Here is a 20,181-nt window from a genome sequence, read left to right as displayed (position 1 = left end):
TTGTTTGTTCATGTTATTCACATTGTTTGAAAGGATAGTTTATAGACGTAAACATTTTCATTATGTAATTGTACTTTTTTCACTGTAAAACACTGAGAAATGTTTGGAGTTGACATTATTAACATATTATTCTGTTATTATTTTACTGGTTCGGCCCACTGCAGATCAAATTTAGCTGAATGTGGAACTGAACTAAAATGAGTTTGACAGCCCTGGTCTATGCCATAATTTATAAAATTACTGATGTTGAGGAGTAGTTTCAACAACCAGCAAAATGTCTTCCAGGCACGAACAGATGAGATGGTAAAAGTTACAGAAAATGACACAGATCGTAAAGGAGAAGGATGGAGAACCCAACTGTTGCACCAGATACTGTTAGACTTCCCTACGAACCGCAGTGGTGATTATTCTCAGGTTACAAAATACACCACAAATACACCTGAGGCAAAAGATGGCTTCAAGTTTGGTCTGAACACAACATTCGGCTCCATAATTTGTTATTTTCTGACTGATTGATAAAGTTGAGGGTTTTAAGTCCAAGCGGTTTTATATCCCTGAATTCATGTGCCAACAAAGCAGCTGAGATTTAGTGTTTCAAATTCTGAGTGTCTTTGTTCAAGTGGAAAGTTTGTGCATAAAGTGGTGACGTACGACTGGAGAGCACGAAACGACTGAGCGTTGGACAAAAAAATAAAACAGCGTAAAAAAAAAAAAAAACAGTGTAAAAGTGAAGAAACACAGCTTCCTGCGTTACCAGAGTCCCACGACAAACACACAAACAAATACACACACACATACACACACACACACATACACACGGATCAGACAGACAGGAGACTTTTGGTTCCAGTTCGCCCCTCCCCCTCCTCTATGATGGTGCATCATCATGCAGACCATGCAAAAAACAATGAGAATGTATTCATATAAAAAAATACGTGTTAGAAAATGGCATAGCAGGTAAATGTATCCATTCGACCTCTTTTTCTGTTTCCTGAAATCCTGAACTTCGCAGTGTCTACACTAAAAATCGCATGCGTCACATGCAGTGCGTTGGCTTTGCAGCGATAAAGCTTTGGGTGTATATAGTATGTTGATTAATGTTCTGTACAGGGTTCTACTTTACAAACGCTCCGCTTTCCCGTCTTTTCTCCACGCCGTGGCTCTGACTGGACGGCGCCGGCCTCGCAGCATCAAGGCGGACTTCACACCCCCGTTCCCTCCACGTGGTTCGGTCCAGGGGCGTGGCTTTGACCCAGACTGACGTGGGTCTATAGAGGCATGGGTTGGCTTAAGGTCAGATCGCTTCAGGAGGAGGGTTGACAGACAAAGCCCCTCCCCCTCAGGGCGGCGTGCTCCACACGGCGTCGCCGAAGCCCTCCCCCGTGGTCGACAGCGGCAGAGGCCCCCCCCCGCTGGGCGTGAACGGGTCCGTGTCCGTGTCCGTCTCCCCCCTCCGCCAGGTAGCTGGGTCTGGGTCGCGTCCAGCTGGCGTCTCCGGTCGCCGGCCCTGCCCCCGTTGTCAGCTCCACCCCTTCCTCCGCCTCCTTCTCTCCAGAGATACTGAAGCCGCTGGGCGAGCGCTCCAGCTCCTCGTGGTTCACCGACAGCATAGACAGCGGTGAGTCGCCCCCCCGCCCCCCCCCTGTGGTCCTGCCCAGCCCCGCCGACAAGTCCTGCAAGGAGCTGATGGGCAACACGGTGGGCCGCTCCGTGTAGGTGGGAATGGCGGCGGGGGCGTGGCGTGGGTGTGACGGCGGCGGGGGCCGGTGGTCCGGAGGCCCGCTACCCCCCCCCCTGCCGTTCACCTTGCTCACAGGCACCTGGTACGTCATGTGCGGGAACGCCTCGGCGTAGTTAAAGAAAAGCCGCCGGATCTCGCCGCCGCCGTCGGGTCGCAGGTCTCTAAGGTCATGTGGGCGGCGCCGGCGGAGTCCACCTGCAGGTGCTCGGTGTGCTGGATGTGCATGTCCACCAGGAAGTCCAGCTTCTTCTCCATGTCCTCCACCTGAACAGAGACACGAGAAACCAGCTGAGGCATTTAGGACACTGTACAAACCGGGACGAATGCCGGGTCCGAAACGCCGGGTCCGTAACACTGCCAACGCCTACGCTGATGTTTCCGTATGGACTGGGAATGACTACTGAACAGAACCATGGCCACGCCCCCCTTCGGTTCTGAACCCTCATTCTGAAGCCATGAGTTTATGTTCTGGGCTGTCGCCGTGTTGGCTTTTTGACCAAAGGGGGCGGAGCTGTGTGAATACGAGGGATCATGAGCGAACGAATGCTCAGGAAATCAAAGTCAGCCACACCTGTCAGTCAAAGGCCAACAGGACAGATGTCAAAGTTTTATTTTCTGTAAAATCTTAGTAATGGATCCATAATTTACAGATGGACCAGATCAGTTTTTAGATCCAAATAAAGCGGATGAGACCAGAATGAGTCCTGGAGAAAAAAGACTGGTTTAGTATTTTTACAGAGAATTTCCATGAAAATCTATGGGCCTTTATAGAGCAGACTCTAGTGGCCATCAGAGGTATTACACTTTACCTCTGGACCGTTAAACTCTTGGTTTATAACTAACTTTCTTTATTTTCCCTGTTGGGAAATTCAGTCTCCGCATTTTACCCATAATACACACGGTACCTAGCATTAGCATTAGCATTAGGCTCACACAGTGTGTAAACAGTATCCCATAATTTAAAGACTTACTGATGTAATGAAGTAGATTCAACAACATCACAAAGCCAATCCATGTTTGTAAAGATATTGATGTTCATTTAACAATCTTTAAATTGAGCCGAGGTTCTAAAACCTGTAGTCGGTCCGCGGTGGAGCAGATCTCATGGCTGCAAACTTTACCTGCATCCTCCAAAAGGCTTTGGTTTCCTCTCCTTAAAGGGGCTTCACAGGTCAGATAAAAGCTAAAGGGACGTTTACAGATGATGCTTTTCACTGAAAAATTCACTGGATACTGTAAATCCAGAGAGACATCGAACCAAGTTAAAAACAAAAACCAATAAAACCACATCTGTGAAAGTGTTTGACGAGAGCTAATGTTAGCATCTGTCACCTTTACAAAAGACAGAAGGAAAAGAGTAAAGCAATTCTGAAATACCAAACTATCCTGTTGTTGTTTTTTTTCTTCAAATGAAGTGGATCAAACACACTTTTGTGTTGGACACATCTGTCTGAACATTACACACAAAGTGTGTGGAAGTGAATCAGGGTATCTGTGGGTTTGATGAGGCCAAATTTATGACTTTTTAAAACATTTTTCTTTGGTCAAATTTTGGACCTTACATTCACATAAATAACAGACCTCATAGTTATTATACACCAATGCACAACATTACACAGAAGAATATACTAAAATACACAAAAAATACACTAAAGTGCACAGAAAATATACTACAATACACTAAAAATATGCTAAACTACACTAACAATATGATAGGATACACTAAAATACAGTAAAAATATAAAGATTTCTTTTTCTTTTTTTGTCAGACAGATAGAAAAAAGTTCATTCTTTTACCTTGACATGTTTCAGCTACAACCTGTAGCCTTCCTCACAAGGGTCACTTAATATTATTGTGGAGCATCATTGTCACACTAAAAATATACTAAAATACACTAAAAATATACTAAAATAAACTAAAAAAAACGACAGAATACACTAAAATACACTAAAAAATATGCTAAAATACACAAAAAATATGATAGAATATACTAAAATACACAAAAAAATATACTAAAATACATTAAAAATATACAAAAATAAACTAAAAAAAACAACAGAATACACTAAAATACACTAAAAAATATGCAAAAATACACAAAAAATATGCAAAAATACACTAAAAATATGATAGAATATACTAAAATACACTAAAAAATATGCTAAAATACACTAAAAATATGCTAGGATACAATAAAATGCACTATAAATATGCTAAAATACACAAAAAATATGCTAGGATACACTAAAATACACTAAAAATATGCTAAAATAGACTAAAAATATGGTAAAATACATTAAAATATGCTAGAATACACTAAATACACTAAAATATGCTAGGATACACCAAAATACACAATAAATAAATAAATAAATAAAAATACAGCAAAATTATGCTAGGATACACTAAAATACACTAAAAATATGGCAAAATACACAAAAAAACCCACTATAAATATGTTAAAATACACTATAAATATGCTAAAATACACTAAAATAACTAAACCTATGCTAAATATGTAAACAGTGTTTACATTCAGGTTTGCTGAAGGTGACATTTCTGACTCTTTAAGACGTTTTTCTCTTTGGTCAGATTTCAGAGTTTCCGTCCACATTAGTAACAGTCTGACATGGTCTCATCGTTTTTTTTAGTAAACTGTGTGTTTCAGTGGTGCTGTTGGAGTCCTCACCTGTCTCTCCACCCTGACAAATCTACCCATCATGCTTTGGTCTTCAGCGTCGGGCATGGAGGCGGCTTTGGCCAGGTAGGACTCGTGCCTGGAACAGACGGTGGGTGGACACTCAGTGGACGTGGACTGAACACAGCAGGACTTAAACGTCAGAAAGCAGCCGTACGGTACCTGGGCGACTGATTGGGCGGGTAGCTAAAGGGAGTTTTCGTGGTTTTCTTGTTTTTGGGGTGAGGGGGGGTCCGGGGGCCAGAATCATGTCGATCCTTGAGGGAAGACAAACAGGATTAGATAAGGTCTGTGGAAGAACGTGGGCTGTGGACTGAGGTGGACTCACCTGGTCTGCAGATATTTAATCCGACAGAGCATGTCCAGGTGTCCGGCAGAGTACTGCTCGATCACGTCTTTGACATCGTAAGGCCTCAGAGTTTCCTTAAACCGCTTCTTATTGAGGAGGAACTGCATGATCCTGAGGAGTTAAAGCAGGAAAAGGCCAATTTAGAGGACTGTTAACTCCATCTGTCCAAGAAGAAATGAATTATAACACGGAAATAAACAAATATGCTAAAATAAACAAAAGATATCCTAAAATACACTAAAAATATCCTAGAATACACTAAAATATGCTAGAATACACAAAAATTATCCTAGAATACACTACAAATATCCTAGAATACACTAAAATACACAAAAAAATCCTAGAATACACCACAAATATGATAGAATACACTAAAATACACAAAAAAAATCCTAGAATACACCACAAAAATCCTAGAATACACTCAAATATCCTAGAATAGACTAAAATACACAAAAATATCCTACAATACACAAAAAAAATGCTAGAATACACTAAAATACACAAAAATATCCTATAATACACTCAAATATCCTTGAATACACCACAAATATGATAGAATATACTAAAATACACAAAAAATATCCGAGATTACACTAAAATATACTAAAAATATGTTTTATTTAACACTTTAAATTGATGTTCTAGAGCCTGCCACTGGAGCTGATCTGTGATGGACCAGCTCCCATGGCTACAAGTATTAGCATTAGCATTAGCATGTTGCACATGTGAGCTGCCACTGAAGACACTGATGGGACCAACTCCAGATGTTCATTTGTACATTAACAGGAGAATTAACCTAAATATTCTTAGGTTTTAATTTTCATTTATTTTTTTATTTTTTCTTGTGGGTGCTCACATCCTTCTGGTTTTCGTTGTCAGACTGTGGGGTTGGTTTTATAATCCTGATAATCTGTCAGTCAGTTTGATAAATGATGAACCGAGTCTCCTTCAGACCGTAGATCATGTGACCTTTGACACATTCAGAATAAACCCATGTTGTTTTGTGTGACCCCTGCTGCCTCTGCCCCGCCCCCGCCACCCACCGAGCCCTTCTTTTTGTCCCACATGACCCTGGCTCTTCCCCACCGAAGCGTCCGCCTTTGGCACAGAGTCTTGGGTCCTGAAACCGGAACCCTGCAGGTCTCAGCGTCCCATTCAGAACCCATTCAAGGCCAAAATAATGCAGCTCTGTCACAGGCTCGTCACTCATCTCACAGGCGTCTCACGCTAGATTGAATTCCTGCGTTATGTCAGCTGATGGCCTATAGGTTTACACCGCACCGCGCCCGTTTACCGACCACTGCACACATCACCATCTGCACATCAGAACGGTACCAACACGACCCACTTCCCCATTAGGGATGGGAATTAGAAAGAATTAAATGATTCCAATTAGGGCTGTAAGAAAATATCAGTTCTGCAATATATCGTAATAAAATACATTTTATTTTTTCTTTATATTTTCTTTCTTTATTTTTTTTCAACACTCTTTAATTAAATAATGTTCGTTCCTTTGTTGGTATTGCAGAAAAATACTGTTCTGATGTTAGTTGTGAACTAATAGAATCTGAACATTTGAACAGGATCTGAAACTGTAATGTCTGTAAAACAGAATTTCAGTTTGAACACAGGAACATTTTGTGATATAGCATTAGATCCTGTTGGGATCAAATAAAAACGTGTTTAGTATTTGTGAATATTTCTACAAACACATAAAAGATTTAATAACAGGCAGAATATTTGGAAAATTATACTTATTTCTCTGAAGACATTTCATGTTGTTCATATTTGTTCAGGTTATTTATATTTTTGGTGAAATTGTAAATGTAAACATTTTCATTTAGGCTAATTCTACTTTTTTTTTAACATTAAAAGACAAAAATTTGTCGTTCTCATTATTTATAGGTTATTTTGATAGTATTTTCCTGTTCTGACCCACTTCAGATCAAATTGGTCTAAATGTGGAACCTGAACTAAAATGATTTTAACACCATTGATTGTTAAAATCTTCAGTGTATGCTTTGCATTTCAGGGGCTGGATTTGTCAAAACTCTGAATAAACTTTATAGACATTGTCCCAAGGAAGATACAGACCTCTGCCACAAAAGATCAGTCCCCCCCCCCATCACCGCCAAAATTTTATCATTTGTTCCTTGTATCAGTATCGACATTTCCTGAAATTTTCATCAAAATCTGTCTGTAACTTTTTGAGTTATCTTGCTAATAGTCAAACAAACCCCGATGAAAACATTAAACATTACATAGGTAACTAATCCAGTCTGTAGTTTTATTAGTAGGATCAGCAAGAATCTGGTGATACGATACAAATCACAATACTAGGATCACTATATGATATAACATGATACTGTTAAAAAGGCAATTTTTTGTTTGTTTCTTTTTTTTTCAAAGATTATTTCCTGGAAGAATTGAATTACAGCAGAAATATGTACAAATACTAAACACATTTTTATTTGATCCCAACAGGATCTAATGTTATATCACGAAATGTTTCTAATTCTCCTAGTTTCCAAAGGAACTACCATCTGCTTCTCAGACAGTAAAATGTGCTTTTAGGATGATTCAAAGAACCATTATTTAATAAAACAGTGTTAAATAATAAAAAAATAAAATATAAACAATAAAGAAAAAAAAAAAAAGAACCTCCACAATATCTGCATTTGAATAAATACCTAAAAATATCGATACAGTACTTTTTAATGTCGATACAGGATTGTGAAAGGAAATATTGTGATATATTGCAGAACCCATATGTTCTAACGGCCCTGTTTATTAGTAACTTCTTATGGCAGATGCCAGTGAAGATGCCTTCACAGCAGCTCATGGCCGTTGGTCTGATCAGATCAAAGCGTCAGTAGAGGGTTGGTGTCCAGACCTGACGGCCCTGATGACGAGCTTCAGGGTGGGGATCATCTCCTCCATGAGGATGTCTGGGGGGAAGCCCCGGTCCTCTAAGGCTGGATCTGCCAAGGCCCCGGCATCTGGAAAAAACACAAACAACACCTGAACCAACACAGCACTCTGAAAGGAACTACACTTTATTTATACGTTTCACAGATAAAATCACAAAGTGCTTTACGGTTTACAATAAAATATTAATAAAAGCTGAAAATAAAATAAATAAAATGTAACACATGCACCAGGATAAACACTAAACAAAAAGACAATGAAACAATCTGTGTGGTAACACCTAAACATGTGTGGGCGTTGGACGCTTCACCTTCGGAGCTCTGGCGGAGGGTGTAGGCCTTCATGCGGAAGGCGGTGCGGAAACGTTCTCGGTTGCTGAAGCCGGCGGGTTTGGGCTCCTTCGAGGGGCTTTCTTCGATGGAGTCGGCCGTCAGCTTCTTCCCCGTCCCGACCGACGGCCTGGTGTTCGGGAGGCGGACACGCTCCAGTAAACTCAGCTTCTGACTGAAACAGAAACGAGACGGAAGAGTTAACGTCCAAATGGGTTCATACTGTGTGGTGACAGAAACCAGTATTTGAACCAAAAGTATTCAGTTTGTATTCAACAGTATTTAACCTGTTCACTGTAAGACCAGATAAGTTGAGTTTACTTTAAAAACCTGAGTAAACCGGTTGCCTTAAAAAAATTTCAGTAATGAGTAATGACAACTTGAGTGTATTAAACGGAAATGCTTGATTTGAATGGAATTGCTATTTTAAGTACAACACACTAAATGCCAAGTTAATTTAACTTAAAATGTGTTGCAGTGTCAGTATCTTTATATAATCATTAGACTTAATGTCATCAGTTCATTGGACTCAGTTCCAAGTGGATTTAAATTTAAATCTTTTGCAATATAACCTGCTTTGTATAACTATTCAACTTAATATATTCTGGCATGAATGGAAGTTAAACAGGAAGTTAACTCAGTGTAATTAGTCAGTACAGGAAGTACTTTTAATTTGGCAAAACAAAGATTTCCATTGAACACAAATATTTATAGATGAACAGTGAATCCATAGTTCTTCCTCTGGCTGTGACTCATGGTGCAGCTCTACAAAAGTTCAAAAACAAACACAAAAAGGCCAATAAACACTGACACACACACATTCAGTCCAAATGAACACTAACAGCACAACCCCGCTGAACCCCTGCACAGAAAAAGAACACATTTACAACAACAGGCCCAATACCCACAATGCAATGCACAGATAAAAAGGTCTGGTCAGGACTAAAACTGAGTGATTTAAATCCATTCAACTTAAACTTTTTCATACTTTCAACTATGTCTACAAATTAGTAGAATATACTGAACATTTTATAGTAATGGAATAAAACTGAAATTGTTCAAGTACATTGTAATTCAAGCATTTTAGTAAATACAAAGTCCAGGCTTACAGTGCATTCATTTGCATGGCAGGACTTATTCATAGTGTCATGTGTAGACTGTACCAGAGGAGCTGACCTTTTTTCTTGGGAGAACTGCTACAAAAAGACACATGCGCCAGTGGAAAGTTTTCAAAGTGTGGTGGACAAAAAGTACACGTGAGTGAAAATTTTGGACATTCTGAGAAATAATTTACCATACTTTCCAGACTATAAGCCACACCCACCCCGTCTCCAACGTTTCACCATCGATTCATTGACACCAAGCTTACGTGCAGCAGCTCTATTTCCTTCTTCGACAGCCGGATCGATCGTTAGCCCAGAAAACATAAATTAGCCACATCATTTTAGAGCCGCAGGTTCACAGCATGTGGAAAAAAGTAGCGGCTTATAGACTGGAAAGTACAGTACACATTCTAGGGAAAAGTTACATATTCATATGTGATAAGTTAATACTAGGAAAGAGTTGCATATGTATAAACACTGTCCAATCTAGATAGAGACCAGTAAAATTTGACCCTATCATGGACAAAGCCAAAAAGGCGGGCTCTAACGTGACTAGAATAATGTTCCTAATATGGTAAAAGGGGTGTGGTCTATAATTAAAACCCAACCGATTTTTGGGCAAATAAAAATGGTCTCCCAGAGTGAAAAAGTTAGTTGTTTCTGCAGATTTCAACTCAGTGTTTATTTAGTTTATAAATAAACACTTTATGCGGCTCCAAATCGGCTCGATCTGCGACTTTGACTTGACTCTTTGCATTTACTTGACGAAGCTCCACTACATAGATTAAGGAGTACAGAGACATAAATTTAACACTCCAGAGTACAGAGACATAAATTTAACACTCCAGAGGACAGAGTGGAAGAGTGTCAAAGGGACCACAGATGTCTCCCACCTGCAGCAGTAAACTTTACGCAACAACTGTCTACTAGAAATTTACAGATTTCCTTTTATTCTTTGTCAGACAGATGGAAAAAGAGTTAATTCTTTTACCTTGACATGTTTCGGCTACAACCTGTAGCCTTCCCCAGAAGGGTCACTTAATGATACTGTGGCGTGTCATTGTCACGCCAATAATGCGCTAAAATACACTAAAAATATACTAAAAATATGCTAAAATACAGTAAAAATATGCTAGGATACACCAGAATACACTATAAATATGCTAAAATACACTAAAAATATGCTAGGATACAGTAAAATATACTATAAATATGCTAAAATACACCAAAAATATGCTAAAATACAGTAAATAACAAATAAGAAAAGGAAATGTGTATGATTTAATGTCCTGACATGACCTCCAGCCGTTCCAGCGGTCTGCTCTGAAGGCCTGGACAGTCCACAGGCTGAAGCTGAAGCTGATTCTTTCTGAAGCTGTCGAAGGTAAAGGCTGACTGGACCTCCATCATATCACACTGCACCTCCTACACGTCACACCTCAGCTCTGCCAAAGCCTCCAAATTTAGTCCATGAGGAGGAAAAGTGGAGCTCCCACTCATTAAGGTGGAGCGTGACCCAAATGTTTCTACTTTAGTCGGTCCTCCTACGCAGCGGTCATCCAGCCCGAGTTAAAGCAGAGCAGAGACATGAAGATGAAAGAGGAGGATGTGCTGTTCGGTGGAATCATCTGTCACTGTATCTGTGGAACAAACGGGATCATTCTGGGCTTCTGATGGTTCATGGACCACCTGAATGAAAGAAGGGACGTCTGTAGACTGGTCAAACATCTGTCCTGGACTCGTAACGGAAGCAAAACAGTTCTGACACTAATGAAAACACACCGATCATCTTTTCATTAATATAATTCACTTTCTATTAATCAGATCCATTCAACTCCTTCACTTCAAAAGACATTTCAGTGACGGAGATGAAAGATAGTAGTCGCTTTTCCATTGGACATCTACACAAAACTTTACCCATATTTACTAAATGTCGAAAAAACAGAAGTGCGTGATGTCGGTTTTTCCATTAAATCACAAATGCAATGATTTGTTTGCTTATTTGTTTATTTATGTGACTAATAACATACTAACCAGTCAATAAGACTGGTTATTGTGTTATTGGCCTGGTAAAAAAATTCTTTGCAAATAATGAAAAATGAGCCAATAACGTAATAAGTTCTAACGTTACTGGCCAAAAGCTATTACGTTATTGGTTCAGGACTTTTATTAAATTGTTAAATTAAATTATTATTATTATTAAATTACATTTTAAAAACGGCAAATTTATTCCATTATCGGCCGTTATTCCGTTATCAGCTGTTATTACATAATTGGCTTCTACAAGGATCTGAAACTGTAATGTCTGTGAAACAGAATTTCAGTTTGAACACAGGAACATTTTGTGATATAGCATTAAATCCTGTTGAGATCAAATAAAAATGTGTTTAGTATGTGTGCAGATTTCTGCTGTAATTTAATTCTACAAGGAAAGAATTTCTGCAGCAGCTCCTAAACTATGGATCGATCTGCCTCTCCATATCACACAGACCTCCTCTGTCTGTTTTCAATTCCCTTCTTCAGCCCATCTTTTCTCCTTGGCTTTTGAAACCATGTGAGATGTTTGAATGTACTATATTTATTTTATTGTTTTTATTTGGTAGTGGTTTATTGTTCTTATTTATCTATTTCATTTATTTTGTTGTTTTTAATTGTATGGCTTTTTAATCTATCTTGTATTTTATTCTTTTATTTGGGTTTTATTTATTCTTCTGTATAGCACTTTTTTCTTTTTTGTACAGTTTCAGTGTCTTTTAATCTATTCTGTATTTTATGTTTCTATTTTGGTTTTAATTATTCTTCTGTACAACACTTTGGTCCACCGCAGTTGTTTTAAAGTGCTTTACAAATAAAGTTGGATTGGATAATTATTTTTTAAAAAAAGAAAGAAACAAAAAATTGCCTTTTTAACAGTATCATGATATATCGTGATATATCGTATCGTGATCCTAGTATTGTGATTTGTATCGTATCACCAGATTCTTGCCGATACACAGCCCTACCTGGCACACTACATCTGTCCTGTTTAAGGTTAATGTATACTGTGCGTTGTCTCTGTCTAAATAAAGAAATAAATAAATGAAATGAAATGAAAATGAAAAACTGGTGTCTCCGGAGCCGTGACCAGTTTGCTCTCCTTCATTGTCCGACGGCTGACAGTATTTGGCAGCACAAAGACAGGAGCTCCCCGGGTAAAATAAGACTCCTGAGTGCCTTGAAGAGGCAGAGGGGGGGGTAACCGGAGCCGGCGGCGGCGGCCCCGACCGGGCCTGTGAAACGTGGAGCGTTCTCAGCGACTTTTCTCCCACACGGACACACAATATGAGCCTCTATGTTGGGAATAAGGACGGCAGATTACGGTGCTGAGAGGCTGCAGAAAAGGACGACACAAACGCTTTGGGACCGCTTCTGCGACGGATAAAGAGCGGAAAATTAGACGCGATTATCCCCAGGATCTGTGTAAACCAGGCAACAAAACAGGAAAAAATAATGCTCTTATCTCCTGTAACACACACACACACACACACACACACACGCACACTTCTACACAACTTGCTCTGACAATGTGACAAAGGATGAGTTCAATGTTTGGTTTTTGCTCTGTTCGTTTTCCGTCTGTTGTGTTTTCTTTGCATTAAACCACAGGTGTTAAACATGCGGCCCGGAGGCCAAATCCGGCCCACTAAAGGGTCCGATCCGGCCCACTAAAGGGTCCGATCCGGCCCACCAAAGGGTCTGATCCGGCCCACTAAAGGGTCTGATCCGGCCCACCAAAGGGTCCGATCCGGCCCACTAAAGGGTCCGATCCGGCCCACTAAAGGGTCTGATCGGGATGAGTTTTTGAAATGCAAAACTTACACTGAAGATATTAACGATCAATGGTGTCAAAATCATTTTAATTCAGGTTCCACATACACACACATACAGTCCAGTTAGATTTAAAGTGGGTCAGAACCAGTAAAATATTATCACAATAACCTAGTTTTTTGGTGTAAAGATGTAGAATTACATGAAAATATTTACATTACCAAACTATACTTTTACAAAAATGAAAAACCTGAACAAATATGAATAAACGGAAATGTCTTAAGAAAAGTAAATGCAGTTTGACCAATATTCTGCCTGTTACTAAATGTTTTGTGTGATTGTAACGCACATGTGTAAATGATAAACTGAGACAGAATTTTGTTAAAATTGCACTTGTTTTTCTTAAGATAATTCAAGTTGTTCATGTTATTCAGATTTTTAAGGAAACTTTGTAGATGTAAACCTGATCATAATAGAATTTGACTTTTTTCACTGTTATTATTTCACTGGTTCGGCCCACTGCAGATCACACTGGGCTGAATGTGGAACTGAACTAACAGGAGTTTGACAGCCCTGCATTAAACCATTACATTTCCTTTTCTTTGCATCAGTGCAGATTCAATTGTCCATACTTTTGGACCAAAACCAAGAGTCTGATTCCTTTTTCTGAAAGTGGAACTAGTGTCTGTTCTGGTGGTTGTGTTTAGTGATGCCTTCAGGGGTCTTCATGAGCCCCTGAACGCACCGCTGCTTATCGGCCTGTGGCGGACACCGACGTTCTGTTGGACCGCTGGCCCCCGTCCACCTGTTCGCTCACAGCAACAAGATAATGTCACAGAGTGAAGTTCCCAGCCTTTGAAGCACCGCCGCCGCCGCCGGGCCTGGGTGTCCTGCCCCGCCTCCACCCTGCCCCGCCTCCACCCTCAGTTTGGGGTTCATTTTGTTCATATTACTTATTATTTTGTTGGTTTACTATTCATTTTTGTTCATTTTATTGATCACTTTGGGTGTTTTTGTTCATTTTGTTGCCTATTTTATTCTTTTTTACTTCGTTTTAGTTAACTTTTTTACTTATTTTTTCATGTTATGTATTATTTTGTAATTTAAAAAATATATGTATATTATTTTTTTTATTATGTAACACAAACCCAGTGTGTCCATCTACTGTCATTGATCCAACTCCATGGGTTTATTATTTTATATTCAATATGGGGTTTATTTTGTTCATGTTACATTAAATTAAATCACTATGGGTGTTTTTGTTCATTTTGTTGCTTATTTTATTGTTTTTACTTCATTTTAGTCAACTTTTGCTTATTTTTTCATGTTATTTATTATTTTGTAGATTTTTTTTATTATTTTTTGTTCATTTTATTTACTATTTAAAATAAAAACGAGCGTCTACACTCAAACTCCATGGGTTTTACTGGTGAAGATGGTGTTTCCACAGTAACTACAGAGCCTCTGAATGTCCAAATACGGTCATATCTGATGACCATGAAAAGATGAAGAACTGTATTTGACACCAATTATTGACATGGATTGATAGGATTAGTGGATCGGCAGGTATTAGACAGTTTAGATCAGTAGATGGTTTTGGTTTTTCGAGGGTTATTCCAGGTTTTTCTGCCTCTTCTTCTACATCAGAGCTCCTGTTGTTGTTGCTCACCAGCCTTTAGCGGCGGTAACTCGATCCCGCCTGTCGAACACGGCGAGGAGGCGTCGGAGCAGAACGCGGCGCTGTAATGAACCTCTGTCAGGACTGGGGGGGGCACCGACACACCTGACCCTGGTCCTGTTTCCTAAAGGCCATCTAATGATCATTTAATAATTTAAATAATTACAAATTCACCTTAAGGACTTTCTAAAGATGGAAAACAGGACTGAAGCTGATACAAACGTATATGTCTTTATTTAGAAATCTGTAAAATATGAATATGTAAAAAAAAAAACTACAGTCAAACTACAAAACCTTAAAACAACTAAGAAAATATTTCTGGACCTGTTATTTATTTATTTGATCTGCCGGTCGTGTTATTTTTATTATTTTTACATAAGTTTTTGTACGTGTCTTTATCAGTTCTAGTATATTTTTTATATATTATGTACTTCATTCATACCTTTGTACAACTCATGTTAATAAACTTGACCCTGAGTGTGTGTTATAGATAATATTAGTGCATTTAATGCCTTTGGTTCAGACAGAAAACTGGATGAAACTTATGTTGTATGTTTACAGAGTTTCTGTCCAATAACGTCAGCTACGAGTTTATATGTTATGAGCGTTTATTTATTTATTTATTAATGGAATGACCTTTGTAATGGACAGCATTTTTTAGTAAAATTGTGAAACTTTTGTCCACTACAGAGGACAAAAATGCATTGCCGGGTCTCAGGAGGATATATATATATATATATATATATATATATATATACACACACACACACACACACACACACATATATACAGTGGTGCTGCTACCAGTTATGAGCCCCATGAAAGCATTGTGGACCCTACAGAAATTGACTATCTTATCGATTTGTGGGACTGGGGAGGGGGTGGGGGGGTATGTACGTGGGGGGTGTGGTCCATGAATAACGTCACTTATGCTAGTGTGAAAACCAAACCAAACCTTAACATCCTTTCACTGTTCACACCTCTGGTCTACAGCAGATCTTACACAAAATTTGAACAACTTCTATATCCACTGCCCCCCCCCCCCACACTGCTCGATGGGCCCCCCACAAACACTGCCCCCCCCAACTGCTCTATGCCCCTCCCACTCACACAAGCACTGGGCCCCATGAATCTGTCATGTTTACCCCCCTTATCGGCGCCCCAGTACATATACACACTACAGCGCTGACCCGTGTGGATCCTCAGGTTCTACATGTGGTGGTTTTTATGCTGTTGTGTATTTGTACATGTTGTACCACATTTGTCCAGCAGTCACCGCCAGAGTGTTCTGGACAGCAACGGGATTATAAGGGTATTGTATTAAAAATGACTAATATCTGACAAAATATTGGTCTGATCAACTTGCCGTATTCATTAGTCTGCTAATAAGTTCTTTTTCATAACTTGTGAAGTTATTCTGTGCCTGTTGTACTGACCCAGCCCATCTGAGGTCAGATTGGGCTGAATGTGGAACCTGAACCAACATGTGTTTGACCTCCATCCTTTACAGGTTTACTGTGTGGGTGAACGCAGCAGGACCTACCTGGCCATCACCTCCAGGTTCTCCTTCCTGCGGATGAACAGAGGAAAAGGACAAAGTTAACAAACCTCCAGACCGACCATGAACCTGCACATAGAACCGCAACACAATGGAACCACGTCTGGAAAAGACCCAGAACAAGACAAAAGCTCCAAACACAAACTGTTTCTGACGGAGATTCACAAAAATGTAATTTTACATCTCATTATGTCGAACTGGAGAAATGTTCGTCAGAAGTCTGGACCTTATATGTGCAAATGTCGGAGAAATGTTTGTCCTTTCACCGTACATGTGTTTTTCTTGCCTTTTTTTGCCACTTATGGGCAAGGAACCAAATATGATAACTTCATTGACCTTGATTTTTTACATTACAATAAACATTTAGAAAATTTTCACAAAAGTAAAAAAGTCTTGTTCTGTCCTCCAATAACACACTAAGGCTGACATTTGAATTTCAGAGTATTTCTATGAGTGAACTATAAAGGGTTAATGTGGAATATGAATGAGCACACAAAAAAATCGCATTTCACCCAAAAACTCCGAATAGTGCATTCAGACCTGCTGTGTGAACGGAGCCTTAGTTTGATTTTCCTGCAGTAGAAATAACTTCATCCAGATGAAATAATAAATAAAGGTCTTCTCACACCAGGGGCTGGTTTAAATCCTCCTTCACCAACTGGAAAAAAGTCACATTTTTTAACTTGAGTGAATGAAAACACACTCAGCCAATCAGGACGCAGCTCGTTCTGGCGTGGCCGTGCTCTGATTGGCCCAGTTTGACCCAGGTTTTAAAGTGTGTTTCTGTCATCTGAAGCTTTCGTCACGTTGTCAAAGTGTGAGATTTATTTACAGACGAATGTTTCAGGTGTCAGATAAGGAGACGCAGCAGGTTTTCTGGTTCGGTTCAGTCTGTATTTTTGACTTTTAGCGTTGTCGTGGAATCTGGGTTTGGATTCGGATTCTGTACATGAATGAAAATATTAAAGGGTTCCAGATTCAGTTGGGTTATTCATGACTTACACGTGGATTTATCTGGACCGTCCTCTCGGTGTGATACGACGTTAATGCTAAAAAAAGTCAGCTCGGTGAGTTTACCCCGTCCGTCGTCCAGGTTGCCATGGAAACCACAGGCCTCGGTCCGAGGTTAATGAGAAACATGCAAACTGAAGAAAACAGGTGGAAACGCAACGGAAAAAACCATGACGGATTTCAAGCAAAGAACAAACATAAAATAAGATGGTGTGGATGTGACAGAAGGTGGAGGTGTGGAGGTTTACGTTACTGACCGGAAACAGGGAAGAGAGATGATGGTTTCATAAAACCTCCACGTGGCAATAAGGTCTTCCCTGATTGGATTAGTGGAATAATATCGCCAGGCGGACTGTAAAGGAAGACAAAAGGACAAGATGAAGTCAGGAGAAGTGGACGTGGTGGTGATGGTGGAGGTGGTGTTAGTGGTGTTATTGGTGTTGGTGGTGATGGTGCAGGTGTTGTTGGTGGTGTAGGTAGTGTTGGTGGTGCAGTTGGTGGTGTAGATGGTGTTCCTGTGGGTGGTGTTGTTGGTGCTGGTGGTGTTGCTGAGGGTGGTGTTAGTGTTGTTGGTGATGTTTGAGCTGGTAATGGTGTTTTTGGTGCTGGTGGTGCAGTTGGTGGTGTAGGTGTTGTTGTTGGTGTTGTTGCTGATGGTGTAGGTGGTGTAGGTGGTGTTGGGGGTGCAGTTGTTGGTGTAGGTGTTGTTGTTGGTGTAGGTGTAGGTGGTGTGTGTGTTGTTGGTGGTGCAGGTATTGTTGGTGGTGTAGGTGGTGTTGGTGGTGTTATTGGTGTTGGTGATGGTGTAGGTGGTGTAGGTGTTGTTGGTGGTGTAGGTAGTGTTGGTGGTGCAGGTCGTGTTGGTGGTGCAGCTGGTGGTGTAGGTGGTGGTGGTGGTGTTCCTGTGGGTGGTGTTGTTGGCGCTGGTGGTGTTGCTGAAGGTGGTGTTAGTGTTGTTGGTGATGTTTTTGCTGGTAATGGTGTTTTGGGGGGTTGTTGGTGCTGGTGGTGCAGTTGGTGGTGTTGGTAGTGTAGGTGCAGTTGCTGGTGTTGTTGCTGATGGTGTAGGTGGTGTAGGTGGTATAGGTGGTGTTGGTGGTGCAGTTGTTGGTGTAGGTGTTGTTGATGGTGTAGGTGGTGTATGTGTTGTTGGTGGTGCAGGTGTTGTTTGTGGTGTAGGTGGTGTATGTGTTGTTGGTGGTACAGGTGTTGTTTGTGGTGTAGGTGGTGTATGTGTTGTTGGTGGTACAGGTGTTGTTGGTGGTGTAGGTGGTGTATGTGTTGTTGGTGGTACAGGTGTTGTTTGTGGTGTAGGTGGTGTATGTGTTGTTGGTGGTACAGGTGTTGTTGGTGGTGTAGGTGGTGTATGTGTTGTTGGTGGTACAGGTGTTGTTTGTGGTGTAGGTGGTGAATGTGTTGTTGGTGGTACAGGTGTTGTTGGTGGTGTAGGTGTTGGTGGTGTAGGTGGTGCAGGTGTTGTTGGTGGTGTATGTGTTGTTGGTGGTGTAGGTGGTGTTGGTGGTGTATGTGTTGTTGGTGGTGTAGGTGGTGTTGGTGGTGGTGTTCCTGTGGGTGGTGTTGTTGGTGCTAGTGGTGTTGCTGAAGGTGGTGTTAGTGTTGTTGGTGATGTTTATGATGGTAATGGTGTTTTTGGGGTTGTTGGTGCTGGTGGTGTTGGTAGTGTAGGTGGTGGTGCAGTTGGTGGTGTAGGTGGTGGTGTAGGTGGTGGTGCAGTTGGTGGTGTAGGTGGTGGTGCAGTTGGTGTAGGTGTTGTTGGTGGTGTAGGTGGTGCAGTTGGTGTAGGTGGTGTTGGTGGCTGTGTAGGTGGTGCAGGTGTTGTTGCTGGTGGTGTAGGTGGCTGTGGTCTGACCTGGATCAGTCCGGCGGCCGGATGGCGGCGCTTCTCAAAGTGCTTCTGTCTGTGCTGCTCCTGGACCTTCAGAGCCAGACCTGAACCCAGAATCCCCTGGAGATGGAAACACAGCGTCACTGACTGAAGGTGGAGGAGCTCCTGGTGGTGGTGGGGGGTGGAGGAGGGGGGTGGGGGGTAGGTGGGGTCTGTAAGGATTATTATGGGTGTGTGTGTGGGTTTTAATGAGGACCATCAGAACAGTTTCCATGGGTCTGACTCAGTGGTTCCGTTCTGTTCATATTATTATTTGAGAGGATCCGGCAGGTGTTTGTGTTTAAACTGTGTGTTGGTTTCGTCCAAACCAAAGCCAAACCCACTGCAGGCAACGCGAAGAACGACACGCCAATCAGGGCGAAGGTTCCGGCCAACAGTCTCCCCGCCCACGTCTTTGGGGTTTTGTCTCCGTATCCGATGGTGGTCAGGGTGATCTGGAAAACACACACGGACACACACGTTACCATGGTACCGGTGACTCTGAGGGGGTCGGACGTCTGAGGACGAACCGGTCCAGGTCTGGTCCAGGTCTGGTCCAGGTCCAGGTCCAGTTTCTACAGGTTCAACTGTCAGATATCTATAATCAGTCTAAATGGTGTTTCCAGTTTGTCTTTAATGGTTTTGTTCTGATTCTTTTCAGACTCTTATTCATTGAACCATCTGCTGCTGAGGTCGTATGTTGGGACCCGTCTATTACCTGGAATAAGACTAAGAGAGGAGGAGAAGGAGGAGGGTTATTCTCTGGAAGGAGAATCTCCTGTTTCTGAATTCTGGTATTTTCTGTCTTTCTTCACTTAATGTGGGCGTTGTCAATTCACTTTAAATGATTGCGACGTTGCCACAACAAGTTGAACACGTTAACTGAGCGAGCGGAGGCTGCTCCACTGAGCATGTGCGAGCCCAGTGCTCATTAGCAGCGGCGAGTATGACGCTCAGACGTACTGTGGATGTACACGTATTTAAGACTAACTACTCGAGAGCCACGGTGAGCTGATACTGGTACTAATACTGGTACTGGTACTAATACTGGTACTGGTACTGGGATCGAAACTGGTACTGATACTGACAT

General features: G+C 41.0%; 1 protein-coding gene across 1 annotated transcript in view; it reads right to left on the bottom strand.

Annotated features, from left to right (window-relative positions):
• Positions 1 to 367: 367 nt before the first annotated feature.
• The window catches only part of kcnq3 (potassium voltage-gated channel, KQT-like subfamily, member 3), a 98,164-nt gene continuing 78,350 nt past the window's right edge, over positions 368 to 20,181 (bottom strand). The window contains 13 exon segments of the mRNA XM_030160726.1: positions 368 to 1,450; positions 1,452 to 1,891; positions 1,894 to 2,005; positions 4,432 to 4,519; positions 4,603 to 4,654; positions 4,657 to 4,697; positions 4,769 to 4,900; positions 7,686 to 7,791; positions 8,031 to 8,224; positions 16,181 to 16,207; positions 17,464 to 17,558; positions 19,077 to 19,172; positions 19,436 to 19,546. Coding sequence (XP_030016586.1) covers positions 1,340 to 1,450; positions 1,452 to 1,891; positions 1,894 to 2,005; positions 4,432 to 4,519; positions 4,603 to 4,654; positions 4,657 to 4,697; positions 4,769 to 4,900; positions 7,686 to 7,791; positions 8,031 to 8,224; positions 16,181 to 16,207; positions 17,464 to 17,558; positions 19,077 to 19,172; positions 19,436 to 19,546 — 1,605 coding nt within the window. The 3' untranslated portion in view covers positions 368 to 1,339.

This window comes from Sphaeramia orbicularis, chromosome 17 (assembly GCF_902148855.1).
Source record: "Sphaeramia orbicularis chromosome 17, fSphaOr1.1, whole genome shotgun sequence".
In the NCBI taxonomy this organism is placed as follows: domain Eukaryota; kingdom Metazoa; phylum Chordata; class Actinopteri; order Kurtiformes; family Apogonidae; genus Sphaeramia; species Sphaeramia orbicularis.
Note: the sequence above shows the minus strand (reverse complement) of the source record. Positions and strands in the feature narration are given on the sequence as shown.